The 14,547-nt window shown below is 45.4% G+C and overlaps 1 protein-coding gene across 5 annotated transcripts in view; it reads right to left on the bottom strand.

The window, feature by feature from the left end:
* CDK18 (cyclin dependent kinase 18) overlaps positions 1–14,547 on the bottom strand; it is a 46,767-nt gene that overhangs the window by 16,273 nt on the left and 15,947 nt on the right. For 2 of the 5 annotated variants that reach the window (XM_027871286.1, XM_027871282.1), the window contains exons 2-3: positions 1,719–1,869; positions 1,130–1,290 (exon numbers count right to left, since the gene is read on the bottom strand). In XM_027871286.1, the coding sequence (XP_027727087.1) occupies positions 1,130–1,290; positions 1,719–1,842 (285 nt within the window). In that variant the 5' untranslated portion in view covers positions 1,843–1,869. Of the gene's footprint in view, positions 1–1,129; positions 1,291–1,718; positions 1,870–4,680; positions 4,813–14,547 lie in introns of all 5 variants that reach the window. The other 3 variants (XM_027871285.1, XM_027871284.1, XM_027871283.1) reach the window with 3 other exon arrangements.

A 14,547-nucleotide genomic window follows, 5' to 3' on the forward strand; every position in this document is an offset into this window, starting at 1 on the left:
TACGGGGGAAGCGAGTCCTGGACTCAGGCGTCATGGGACCCAAGCTCTGTCCCCGTCTCTGAACATTTATTAGCTGTGTGACCTTGGGGCAAATCACTTAGCTCTTCTGAGCCTATCTCCATACCTATAAAATAAGGGTGAAAGGCAAGATGGAATAGCAGGTAAGGGGCTAGCTTTGGAGTCAAGAAGATTTGAGTTTGAGTCCCACCCCTGACACATACTGGCTGGGTGACCCAGTAAGTCTAGGCAAGTCACATGATTTCTCGGTGTCTCAGGTAACTCTCTAGGGATGTAAGTTACAAGGAGTTGCTCATGTGCATCAATGGAAGGTGTTTCCACCTCTGGGATTCCCTACACCAGATAGTTCAGAGATCCAAATCAAAAATGAAAACAAAACAAAACAAACAAACAAAAAAAACGGGGATAGTCATATTTGCATTATCTACCTCACAAAGATGTTTTGAGGCTCAAATGGGAAATTTCTGTAAACCTTAAAGTACAATCAGTGATTATGGTTAGTAAATACAGACACACACAAACATGCCCAAATGCTATGTGTATATAGGAACACATGTCATATACTGTAGTTGTTGTTCAGTCGTTTTCAGTAGTGTCTAACTCTCTGTGACCCTATTTGGGGTGTTCTTGGCAAAGATACTGGAGTGGTTTGCTATTTGCTTCTCCAGCCCGTTTTGTAGATGAGGAAACTGAGGCAAATAGGGTCAAGTGACTTGTCAAGAGTCTTACAGCTGGTAAGTGTCTGAGGCCACATTTGAATTCAGGTCTTCCTTGGTGCTGAGTAAGGTGGCGCAGTGGATAGAGCCAGGCCTGGAGTCAGGAGGACCTGAGTTCAAATCTGCCCTCAAACACTTAATGGCTTTGTGACCCTGGGCAAATCACGTAACTGTTTGCAGCCTCAGTTTCCTCATCTGTAAAATGGGGATAATACAGTACCTACCTCCCAGGTCGGTAGTGCTGCTCACTTGAAATCATATGTGCAGAGTGCTTTGCAAAGTTTACAATGTTAGATGAATGGTGGTTATTACGAGGGTGTAAGTACACACATTCTGTGATCCTCCAGAGCCCAAAGTCCACCTTGCATGTGTCAGGCAGGGAGCCCATCTCTTACCTCCATGGAGAAGCGTCGCTGGTTGTGTTTTCTGTAGCGTATCGCTGGCGAGGACTGGCGGTGGCCATCCCCATCCTCCTCTGTAGGGGAGTTGGTGCTAGGGTCTGGCTGGAAGTCTCCTCCTGCTAGAGAGCCAAGCCATAGATGCCCTGGGGCCAGGTCTGAGAGAGGAAAATTAGCAGCTCCCTATCCATCTTCAGAAGGGGCAGAAGGGAAGGCCAGTTTGCCCCAGGGCTCCTCTTCCACCGAGGCCAGGATGGGAGAGATGCCCCCAAGGTTTGGGACGGGAGGCTACATGAATGAGTAGGGACTGAAGTAGTTTGGGCATGCTAGAGAGGTATCAGGCTGACGGGTTCAAATCCTGTCTCAGATGCTTACTAACTTTGATGCCCTGGGCAAGTCATTGAACCTTTCTGTGCCTCAGTTTCCTTATCGGTAAAGTGAGAAGGCTGGACTTGATTGCTTCTGATGTCCCTTCCAGCTCTAAATCGATGAGCCCATGAGCTCTAGACACATCTACGGTTAGGATACTCTGGGAGAACTATGCTCGGCATCGGAACCCAGGAGGAGGGAACCCCAGCACCCTCACCTTCATTTCGTCGGCTGCTGAGTTGGTTGAACTGCTCAGTGAATTCAGCCAGAGATTCTTCAATGGTCTCTGTTCGGGGCACAGACAGGGAGAAGCGACGCTTGAAATTCTTCACCTTGTTCATGGTCAGCTGGGGCCCCGGCAGCTGGATCTTGAATGGGGACAGGAAGAGAGAGACTCTATAAGCCAGATGGGAGTGAAGAAACTGTGCCAGCTGGGGGCGAGGTCAAACCCAAGACCTTCCTCCCCGCCCTCCGCCCCCACCCTCCCATCCTTACTATGCTCTGCACAAGAGAATGGCAATCTGCCCCCTCCTCTCTCAGGGAAGACCTAAGTGCACAGATCCAGGGGAAAGAGCACAGGATTTGGAGTCCTCCCACCTACAACACTTAGGTGTGACTTGGGGGCAAACCCTTAGAACACCTCAGTGTCTTTACCTTTCAAATGGAGCTAATAATAGCATCTACTTGGAGTTGTTATAAGGATCAGATGAGATAATATGTGCAAAGTTGGCAAAAATTTAAAATGTGGGGGGCAGTTAGGTGGCACAGTGGATAAAGCTCCAGCCTTGGAGTCAGGAGTACCTGAGTTCAAATCTGGCCTCAGACACATGACACTTACCAGCTGTGTGACCCTGGGCAAGTCACTTAACCCCAACTGCCTCACCAAAAAAAAAAATTAAAAATGTGTGTATGTATATATATATGAATATATCTATGTGTATGTATATGTGTCATATATACATATACACAAAGCTATGTAGATATACATAGTATAATAGTATACATACACACACATATATGTATCTGTGTGTATGTGTGTATATAAGAAACGTTGTTTTGTTGATCAGTTGTTTCAGATGTGCCCGACTCTTTGTGATCCCATTTAGGGTTTTCTTGGCAAAGACACTGGACTGATTTGCCATTTCCTTCTCCAGCTCATTTGACAGAGGAGGAAACTGAGGCAAACAGGGTTAAGTGACTTGCCCAGGGTCATACAGCTACTTAGTGTCTGAGGCTGAATTTGACCTTGGGTCTTCCTGACTTCAGGTTCGACACTCTATCTACTGTGCTACAGCTGCCTCAGATACTATATATACATAAATACAAATCTATGTTGTGTATGTGTGTGTGTATATATATATATATGTATATGTATATATGTATGTATGTATGTGTACATACACACATATACACACATATATGAATATATACCTATTCATACATACATACATACACATATCTATATACAGTCTACACACACATATTTGTTGTTTGGTCCAGTCCTCTGTGATTTCTTTCAATTCAAATCAAAAGCTTCTCTGCAGGGGGCAGCTAGGTGGTGCAGGGGACAGAGCACTGGCCTGAAGTCAGAAGGACCTGAGTTCAAATCCGGCCTCAGACCAAACACTTGACACTTACTAGCTGTGTGACCTTGGGCAAGTCACTTAACCCCAATTGCCTAAAAAGGAAAAAAAAAAGCTTCTCTGCAGCTTATAGTGTTGCGTCGCTTTGAGTACAGGGAGGTCACATGACCTCTTGCTAGTCACAAAGCCAGAGACAAGGCTTGACCCTGGGTGTTACTCCAAGGCTAAACCCTCTGATCTTTTATCAGAGGTGTCAACTTCACTGCCCTGAAAAACTCCCTGATGCTGCAGAATAGGCTTAAAATCTAACTGGGAAATGTTTAACAAAATAAATAAAATACAGTACAACATAAATAATGTTAATTTGTAATTTTCTAAGTCAATATACAGAGATCAGTTTCTCTTTGACTTTGATATCATTAACCTATACCACATTGTATCTCCTATGAGAGCTATTACTATTTTATCTGAATAATGGGCCCTTGTTTCTCTGCTCATGACCTCTCTGCATATGCTATCTCCCCCATCAGCCTGGCAACTTCCTGAGGACACAGACTGTGTCTCCTGCTCCCCTTGAATTCTCTAATGTCTTCCCTAGTATCCAGGCTAGGGCTCTCTATATCCAAGGGATATAGAACATCAACACATGATGTAGGCAGGCCTTCTGATCTGTCTTGGTTGATACAACTTCATTTCTCCAACCTCCATCTCACTCTCCAGCATTTCTTGGGGCCCCCAGGGAGCAGAGGCAAAGAGAGTGAGTGATGGGATGGGAGAATATGGACCAGAACTGGCAGGTTCTCAACTCCATGTCTGCTACAGCTACAGGCTGAGGAGTAGTGAAAATAAATGTTAAGGAAGAGAAAAGTTTCAAGGGCAATGAAGAACCCAGAGAAGGTGGAGGAGGGAGAAAGGAGAGAAGCTAATGGGTGTCATTCCTAGCTGAAGCCTTCAGAGCTAAATTAGGAATCCTCAGTGGGAGAGGGCACAACTCAGGAGAACCATTCTAGCGGTGCTATCAACTAGCTGTGTGACCTTGGAAAAATCACTCAATCTGTTTGGCCTTAAGCTTCCTTGTCTCTAAAATGAGGAGCTTGGATAAGGCAATCTCTAAGGTCCCTTTCAGATCTTAAAAATCTATGAATCTAATAAACCCTTTAGAGAAGGGTTCCTGGGGATGCTGCCCTAACTCCTTGGGGACACTGGCTGCTGTCCCTGTCCAAGGTTCTTCCTTCTCCCCTACCCCTCCCTTGCCATTCTCACAACCATCTCCATCCCAGACTGTTTCCTTCTCCCCTCTAGCCCTGGAAAGCTGCCCTGTAGTCTGCCTGTGACCATGGCTCAGATAGGGTCTGGGGAAGAAAAAATGCCTTCAACATCCATCTCCTTGATCTCTCCAGAGCCCTCCCCTAAACTGAGATGGGGCCCCTAATGGGAGATACTCAACCTCACATTCCCTCTGGGCTTTTATCTACATGGCAGTCAGGGCCAATTCCAGACTTGATACTCTCATCCCTTCCCCTGGCCAACATATCGTTGCCATGGCAACCAGGCCCCTCCTGGATCTTCTTGGCTTAAGGGATTATGGGTCAGTACCATGTTTGCTTTGCTCAGTGATCATATTCCTCTGTCCTCAGCCAACCTGGGAAGGTTCCATTCCTCTGGCCCACAGGAGTTGTTCCCTGCCAATCACTGGGAAAAGACCTCAAACCCAGGATTGCTGAAGTTCTACAAGAAAGGATGAAAGAATCTTCATCTTCCCAGAGCCTTTTTCCAAATTATGAGGTAGGATCCCTAATGGGACATAACCACCTGACATCCTCCTCTGGACTTGGTCCTATACTACATGCAAGGGAGGGCAGCTAGGTGTCACAGTGGATAGAGCACCCAGCCTGGAGTCAGGAAGACTCATCTTTCTGAGTTCAAATCCAGCCTCATTCACATATTAGCTGTGTGACCCTGGGCAAGTCACTTATCCCTATTTGCCTCAGTTTACTCATCTGTAAAATGAGCTGGAGAAGGAAATGACAAACCACTTCAGTATCTTTGCCAAGAAAACTCCAAATGGGGTCCTGAAGTCAGACACAACTGAAAACAATGGAATACCATACAATAAGCAAGGGAGGAGCCAGCTTGGTTTGGGGTCTTCAAGAACAAATACCTAGGAGATCCTCAAAGAGTGAGAAGGAGCTCCTGGGTCCTTCCAGACTGACCCTTGTTAGATGAAGTCAGTGAGAACTTGAAGGGACCTTAAGAAATCATCAAAATTGGGGTAGCTAGGCGGCACAGTGGATAGAGCACTGGCCCTGAAGTCAGGAGGACCTGAGCTCAAATCCGGCCTCAGAACAAACACTCGACACTTACTAGCTGTGTGACTGCGGGCAAGTCACTTAACCCCAATTGCTTAAAAAAAAGGGAGAAAAAAAAATCATCAAAATTTAACTGTCTTATTTTACAAAAGGGGAAATCTGAAACCCCAGAGAAGAGGACTGACTTGGCAAAGGGCATGCAAATGGCAGAACCAGGTCCTTGGACCCGAAATCTGCTGTTATTTTCATTGTCCCTTTGCTTTGGGACCTTTTTGCAAAACTCAGAATGACCCTCGGAGGGTGATATTTGCCACTACTGAAGAAACTGCAAAGCAATGACAGCATCCCCAAAGGGAGTGTTTGATTCCTGGAAGGGAACAACATTCATTTCAGTGATAGGAATTCAGAGATGAAAGGAAGCACTCTATAATCTAGCTCCCACTTATTTTTTCCAGCCTTATTTCATATGCTCATTTTTTCCCATGAATTTTATTTCAGGTATTTTCTGTTTCAAACTGGCCTACTGTCATTCTCCCTATGACAGTCCATTTCCAAAGGCCCAGGGGCACCTGAGTGTCTGAAATGCAGCCTACCCTCATCTCTGCTGTATAGACTCCCTAGCTGCCTTCACAACAGTCCTCAAGCTGCCCCTCCTGCACAAGACCCGATTTCCTTTCTCCCCTCCCCCATCCCATACTCATAGATCCCCAGTCATTGGTGCTACTTCCCTCTTAGAATCACTTTGCATAAGGGCTGCTAGGTGGCGCCATAGTGCATAGGGTGCTCACCTTGGAGTCAGGAGGACTTGAGTTCACATCTAGCTTCAGCCACTTACTAGCTGTGCAACCTTGAGCAAGTCACTTAACCCAATTGCCTCCAAAACAGAAAATAATTACTTTGTATACTGTATACTTTATATTTACTTCTCTGTGTACCAGCCGTATTCCTCTTACTAGGATGTCAGCTCCCTGAAGCCAAGGAATGTTTCATTGTTGCCTTTGTATCCTCTACATCTAACACAGTTTCTAGTGCATAATAGGCATTTAATAAATATTGGTTAAATTGAATTGACCTTCAGGAATGTGCTGGAGCCTGCTCATAATGGCTCCCCAGTTAAATTTTTGGTGTGGGCATTAACACCTCAGAAATTGGCTACCATTACAAATCAGGGCTTGCTTTATTCTTTTGTTGAAGAAGATTAAACTTAAAAGTGTGGAACTCATGGTTTTGGGGATTTTTTTTTGAGAGCCGGTTGTAAAAATTTTACAAACATACCTCTGCCTTAACTGTTAAAGTTCTCATGCTTTTTTAAAAATTCCCATTGTTACTTTATAATCATTTCACAGATTACGCTAATTGATATAAGCAGATGGGCTGTGAGTTATGGACACCACATACAAGTCAAAGGCTAGGTTTTTGAGGGTGTGGGGTAAAGAGCTAATGAGTGGGAGATTGGGGAGAGGAGACTGGCCAGGGGAGTCTCTGTGAGTCGAAGGGGAAGGCACAGCCGAGCTTCCTTTCTGACCCATTTGAGAAGGTTTATGAAAGAGCCTAACTACCTTTTAAAGGCATTGTTCCTCTTCTCAGAACAGCCAAAGCATTTTGGTAACTGCTGGCCTGGTTAACCACACATACGTGTAATTAAAACATAAGTCACGTTTTTTAAAAAGACTATGGTAAATGAGAGGGGGATTAGGAAAGTGAGGGAGCCATCTTGTCTGAGGGAGGAACTCGGAGACATGTGCTCTACAGAGGAGACAACTCGGCCAGAGCATGGATGAGAACTTCCTTCCAGCGCGTACAAGGGTGTGCGGTGGCACAGGAAATCGGTGCATTTCTTTGTGTCCCATCTCCAGACAGCAGGGCTAGGAGCAATATGTATAAGTGCCAGGGAGACAAATGTTGGCTCAAGACCAGAAAATTACTTAATGATCATCAGAACTTCGCAAAGATAGAATGAGTTTCCCAAAAAGTAAAGTATTCAAGCAGATCCGGAATAACAATGGACGTTTCTATAGAGAGCCTTAAACTTTGCAAAGCACATACCATCCATTATCTCACTAGTGACTGACTACCTGGCAGAGATGCTTTCCAGGTCGTTCCTGTATTTGGCAAGAAGTTGGTCTAAATGATTTCCTAGAGCCCTTTCAATGCTAAGACTCTCTGCCTTGACAGCTCTTTCCTGCCAAGGGATTCCTCTCTCATCATTTCAATGAGTCCTAAAATCCCACTTCCTGGAATGTCAGAGCTGGAAAGAACTTTAAAAATTGCTTATTCGAATTCTATTATGTTAGAGAAAGCTGAGCCCAGGAAGACTCCTAGAATATTAAACAGAAAGTGCAAACAAAATCAAGCCTTTCGTAATTACAATGACCAAGCCTGACCCCTGGGACGAAGTGAGAAAAAAAAAATTACCTTACTTCCTTCATCGCAGAGATGGGAGGGCCTATGGATATGGAATACTGCATATATCCTATCAGATCTGGTTAATTGTTCATTAGTTTTGCTGAATTGCCTTAACTTCTCTTTTTTGAAATTTAAAAAGGGATGGCTTGATTGGGGTGGGGGTGGGGTAGAGTGAGGAGAAGACATTTGGAAATAGATATAATGTAAAAACAAAAGGTACCAATAAAATCAGATTTCTTTTTTTAAAAATCATAAAATGTTAAAGTTATAAGTGACAATGCAGTAATCCTTTCCCCAGCATCTGTGACAGGTAGATGACAGGCTTTGCTTGATAAAACCTACCTCATTCCTAAGGGTACATCAGAGGAAAGGTACATGGGAGGGAGGTACATGAAATGCATTTGTTCTTTATGTCATTATCCTGACTGTGTGCATTTCATCAGTATTAGACTACAAATTCTAATGTGTATTCTGTATTCTAATCTAAATTGTTTTAGACTAGCACAGCAGGGGGGAACCTTCGGCCTCGAGGCCACAGGTGCGGGTGTGGCCTTTTGACTGAGTCCAAGTTTTACAGAAGCAATCCTTTTATTAAGGGGATTTGTTCTGTGAAGTTTGGATTCAGTCAAAGGGCTGCACTTGAGGACCTAGAGAGCCACATGTGGCCTTGAGGCTACAAGTTTCCCACCCCTGGAATAGAAGTTTCTAGAGGGCAGAAGCTATGTCTGAACTGTTTCTATATAGTGACCAGAATAGAGCTTCAGATATTAAAAACTTAAACAAAAAAATGATAATGAACATCAGGGGCAAATGGTCATAAGATGACTGGGGTCAAATGGGGACAACTTCTACCCAGGTACACACATAATTCCTCCTACCATGTTGATACAGCCTTGGCCCATGTGGCAAAATATCTATTGTCTAGATGGTAAAACGAAGAGTCAGAAAAGATACGGGAAATAGTTAGGTATAATCAGTATAGGGGTGGGGCTACGAGTATCACCCCAGTACCCAGAGGCTCTTATTTTTTTTCTACCAGTGAACTCTTAGGACTTGGCTTTGGGGTGCCTCCCACTGATTGCTTATTGTGAACACTTCTCTAGCAGTCTAGGACCCCTCACTATCCAGCTGGGCCCTCAAGAGAAGAAAATACATGTTTTTCCCCCCCCTCAGCTCCTAAGCTTTCAGACTGATGAGTCATCCTCAGCTTCCCTCTCCCCCACCCATCTCTAGGCTTCCGGCTTCCTAGAACACCTCTTCCCTACAGCTGGACAATAGAAAGAATGCCTTATGCATGCATTATGCGAACAGAGGGATCTTCCTCCAAGCCAGTGAGGGCAGAGCTGGGGCTCCACATTGGGACTGACCAAGAACAGGACCCAGCTGTCCTGAGTCACAAATCAGTTGTTTGTGTACTAGGATGAAGGGGGAGGTGTGTGGGATGGAGACCACTAGAGGTGGGAGAAGCCTGAGGGAGAAAAGAGGAAAAGGGAGACTCCTTACTTAGGAATGGGAAATATCTTTGCCCTAGAACAATAAGGGTAATAATAACTCACCTCTGTCTAGTGCTTTTAAGGTTATAAAGCACTTTCCTTATGACAGTTTGGTGAGGTGCGTAATCAATCCATCCATCAAGCAAGCATTAATTAAGGGCCTTAGTGCTGGGGTTATAGATGATAAAATCTAAAAAGTCCCTGCCCTCTAGGGGTTCACGTTCCAACAACGGAAACAACATACACAAAATATAGGAAGGAGAGATTAGACCTCTGTTTCCATTAGCATAGGGAACTCCCAAGGGAGGAAATTCCTTCTACTAACGCAATTCACATCTTCTTTACAACTTAAATAATCTTACAGAGCTACCTAGGGCACGGAGAAATCAAGTGACTTGCCCACAGTCACACTGTCAATTTGTATTAGGGATAGGACTTGAACCCAGGTCTTCCTGGTTTCAAGACCAGGTCTCTATCCAATATGCCGTGCTGACTTTCTACACAAAATAAATACAAGGCAACTGGGGAAGAAGGCACTAGCAACTGGGGGATCAGGAAAGGCCTCTTTTAGCTAAGTCTTTTTTTTTTTTTTTGAGGCATTGGGTTAAGTGACTTGCCCAAGGTCACATAGCTAGTAAGAGTCTGAGACCAAATTTGAACTCAGGTCTTCCTGAATACAAAGCTGGTGCTCTATCCTCATTTAGCTAAGTCTTGAGGAAAACAAGGAATTCTAAGAGTCAGAGGTTGAGAAGGGAGTGCATTTCAGGCATGGGAGGACAGCTTGTGTATGCAAAGGATAGAGATGGGAGACTACATCTGGGAGAAAGCCAGTTTGGCTGAAGTGTGGAGTACACGAAGGAAAATTGTGTATAATAAGGCTGGAAAGGTAGGTTGCAGCCAGATTGTGAAAGACTTTAAATGCCGAATAAAAGTAGTGTGAATATTTTTATCTTCCTTTTACAGAAAGAGAAACTGAGAAAGGGAACTTTCAAAGTTAAATGACCTGCCCAGCCAAGGTCACATAGCTAATAAGTGTGTAGGTGGGATGCAAATCCAAGACTCTTTTGACTCCAAGTCTAAACACGCTCCCCACTATCCCATGCTCTCTCTCCTGATAGCTATATCTTAAGGTTCTAAGGATCTCTCTGATCACTATCACCTCCCACGGCCTACAGGGATGTGAAGCGAGGGGAGACACAGGACTCAGTGGTAGTTCTTATCTAAATATGACTGGCGCCATGGCTTCATTTGGGGATCAGCTCAGAGTCCCTGACCTTAGCGTGAGCTCCATCTTTGCCCCACCCAGGAGTGGCCAGTCATTCCACCCTCTGAAAACTGGGCATCCCCATAAAGTCATCCTATGACCAGGGATTTATGGGGTGGTATGTTCAGTTTGTGGCTTAGGAATCCACCAGTAGCCACTATAAATCTCCACCCAGCTTTCCCACTGGGGGAAGTGGGGAATTGGTTTAAAACTTTCTGGGAGGAAAGCAGCCAACTTCCTAAAACAAAAGGGAACCTGCCTCAAAGTCACGGTTACTCTCTTCAGGGTTTCAGACTAAATTCATGGGTAGAGAACCTCAGCCCTGCATTCCAGGGACACTAAGATCAGGGGAGAGATGATAAGATTCTCCTCTGGCAGGGCCTATTCTCTCTGGGAGTTTCAGCAGTAGGGAGGTGGGGCGGGAGGGGGAGGGGAAGGTTGGAGTAGACAAATCATTTGGGCCTGGCTGGCTGGTGAGAAGTCAAGGGTGATGAGAGGACATAAGAATCAGCTGTTTCCTGGAACAAGGGTTCTTAACCTTTTCTGTGTCATGGACTTCTCTGGCAATCTGATAAAACCTATGGACCCCTTCTGAGAATGTTCATAATTGGAGGAAATGCTAAATTTTAGTTACAGGTTAGTGAAAAATAAAGAGGCAATTTTTTTCCCCATCCAAGTTCACAGACTCCCTGAAATACCTGAAAACCCCTTGGAAGATCCATGGACTTCAGGTTAAGAACCCCCGCTCTAGGGATGCCCATCAATTGGGGAATGGCTGAACAAGTTGTGGTATATGATGGTAATGGGATATTATTGTGCTATAAGAAATGATGAGCAGGATGAGTTCAGAAAAACCTGGAAAGACTTACATGAACTGATATGAAGTGAAGTGAGCAGAACCAGGAAAACATTGTACAGAGTAACAGCAACATTGTACAATGATGAACTGTGAATGACTTAGCTATTCTCAGCAAAACAATGATCCAAGACAATCCCAAAGGCCTCATGATGGAAAATGCCATCCAGAGAAAGAACTGATGTCTAAATACAGACAAAAGCCTGCTTTCTTTCTTTCCTTTTCTTCCTTCTTTCTCTTTCACTCTTGTTTGAGTTTTCTTGAACAAAATGACTAATATGGAAATGTTTTACATGATTGCACATGAGAACCCCTTGCTCTGCAACGGGGAAGAAGAGGAAAGGGGCTGGCCCTGTAGCAGGAGGAATGATGGGAAGACACAGGCTATGACTTACTGATGATGATGGGGAACAGGCAACTGGGGAGGAGATGACCACAGCTCTCCCGGAGAGTGGACGCCCTCTTTCTGCTAGGCACAATCAGGGTATTGAACCCAGCACAGTCCCTGGTATGACTGGTCAGCCTAGGCAGTGAATGAATTATTGTTCCTCAGGTCGAAACACAAGCTGCCTTCTGTCAAGTTTCCCTGGGGAGAATAAGCTCCCTGGATTTGGGGGGTGAGGGGAAGAAGAGAGTCAGGAAAAGAGGCCTGTCACCTTGGTGCCGTCTTCTCAGCCCTAAGCTGGGGACAGAAGGTCTCAGTGTGACCCGGTTTATAGCTGGACCAGGGCAGGGCAGAGTGGCACAGTGTGGCCTTTGTCCCTGGGGCTGAAGAGCCAGCTGGGGCTGTCACTGAATGATTGGTGCCAGGATAAGGAAGGAGATGCTAGTGTTGGGGAGGAGTACTTTGCCTGGGTCATCAAGGAGTTAAAGGGGCTGTTGGGGGTGGGGAGGAGGAGAGGGAAGAAGACTGCATTGACCCTGTTTAGGGCCCAAGTGCAAGTAGTTGGGGGCGGGGTGTGAGAGGGACACAGAATAAAGGGGACTTAATTTGTCATGGGAAGCCCAGGCTTGATGGACACTGTGCTGACTTGCCCCAAGCCCATCAGCCTAGAGCAGGCTAGAGTATACCTGCTTTGGGTCATGGGCCCCTCCTTAGAAAACCATCTTCCTTCCCCCATCCAGGTCAGTCTGGAAAGTTTTCAGCCCCATTCTCTTGTCTACTTCCTCCTGAGCTGACGCCAGGCTACCCTGGCGCTTCCTGCTGGGACAGTATGTGGCATGGGCAGGGGAGGGAGGAGCTTGAGGGAGAAGGCCTGGGAGCAAGCCAAGGGCTCATGTAGACACAAAAACCTAGATATACTCACTCACTTTTGCTTTTCTTCTAGTTTGAAAAGGGGGAGAATCATAAAATGTTGAGAGCTAGAAGAGACCTCGGAAATCATCTGAGTCCAATGCCCCATTTTCCAGATGAAGAAACTGGGGCTCACAGAGGGGAAGTAACTTTCCCAAGTTTACACGGTGAATTAATGGCAGAACCAGATGTCCACACCATAATACTCTTCTCCTCTAGGCAGTACCTACCCTTCCCCCTCCCCCAAATTTTAAATGTTATTTTTTTCCTGCCAACCCCCTTGCCATCACTAGCTTCTAGTCTGCCCCACCTGACCCCAGTCAAACCTGAATACTGATTCCCTACCAAGCAATAAAGGTACCCCAAGAATTCCAGAAAGAGTTTCTGGGCACAGGCCCTTCTTCCTACCCTTTATAGCCCTGAATGCCAGTCCTACTTTCCTGGTTTTCTCCACCCAAAGGTAGGCTCGGTCAGGTTCACAAGGGGATGCTTCCCTGGCATCGATAAAATGCTTTGAGATCTTGAAAGATCTAGGTGGAGGAAGGGAAATAGAGAGCATGGTCGGCCATGGGGTGAAGAATTGAATGAGAGTGAGTAAGAGAGAAGACGAAGGGAGAAGAAGGCAAAAGAACCAATCAATGCTATTCTGTTAACCCTCCTGGAGATGAGCTAACCATTCACAATGGTCAGACAGGGCTGGGCCGGGGAATAAGACCCTTCATTCACCTACCCCCAGCCCCTCCTCCCTATCAAGAATGTTGACTAACAAGGAATCTTGGAGCACAGCCACTCACCAAGTAGACTGAAGATTGGGGAAGGGAAGTGATTAACCCAAGGTCACGAAGCAATTTAGTAACAAAGCCTGGACTAGGCCCTAAGTCTCATGACTCCCAAACCAGGGGGAATCTTTCCATTATACCATGTTGCTCGACGATTCAGAAGGTCATGAGTCAATATGGCAGGAACCACCCCTTCCCCCAGCCCCAGTAGGCCAGACACGCCAGGCCACTGGTCTCTTGCCTTTTCTCTACCCTGCTCTCCCCCTTCCTTCAAAAAAGTAGAGGTTGCCCTACCCCCACACAAGACCACAAAGATTAGCTCTATGGCTTTGGGATGGGATAGCTGAGAGGGCCACAAACAGGCTGCCCAGGCAGCTCTGGGAGAGACTGGCATTAGGGTGAAGTCTACTTTGCTAAGTCAGGAAAGGATGGACCCAAAGACAAGCTCAGTGATAGACTGGAAGGAGCAGGGAAAGGCTGCCACATGGCTACTGGAGGTAAGCTAGAAGAACAGCCAAAGTATATGATAATGGGAAAAGCACTCTAGGCCAGAGACCCGAGTTCTAATTCTCACTTTGGCAATAATGGGTGATGTGACATTTGGAAAGTCACTAAACTTCCCTGTGTCTCAGTTTGCTCATCTGCCAAATGAGGATAATAATCCCCATTGTCCATCCCTACATTGTTCACAGGGTCCTCGTTCACTATCAAGTGAAAGAACAATTTTCAAATTGTGAGAGGCCACAAAGGGACAGGGAATGGAGCTATGATTTCATTGGTACGGGGTGGTGATGTCAAACTCAAATAGAAATAGCTGCATATTGACCTGAAAAAACACAAATTAACATTATCTACATTGTATTGTATTTTTAAAAAATTTTGCTGAACATTTCCTAATTATATTTTAATGTGATTTGAGTAGCACTTAGGAGTTTTGAAAGCAGCCCCCTTGAGCTTGGCATGTCTGGTATTGGGGACTCCCAGGTGAGGAAACTCTCTTTACCAATGCAAGTTGGCAGCTTTTCTGTAACTCATTGTCTAAGAGAGTTGTCTGAGCCACTG

Source organism: Vombatus ursinus, unplaced genomic scaffold, assembly GCF_900497805.2.
Source record: "Vombatus ursinus unplaced genomic scaffold, bare-nosed wombat genome assembly UNPS02014798.1, whole genome shotgun sequence".
In the NCBI taxonomy this organism is placed as follows: domain Eukaryota; kingdom Metazoa; phylum Chordata; class Mammalia; order Diprotodontia; family Vombatidae; genus Vombatus; species Vombatus ursinus.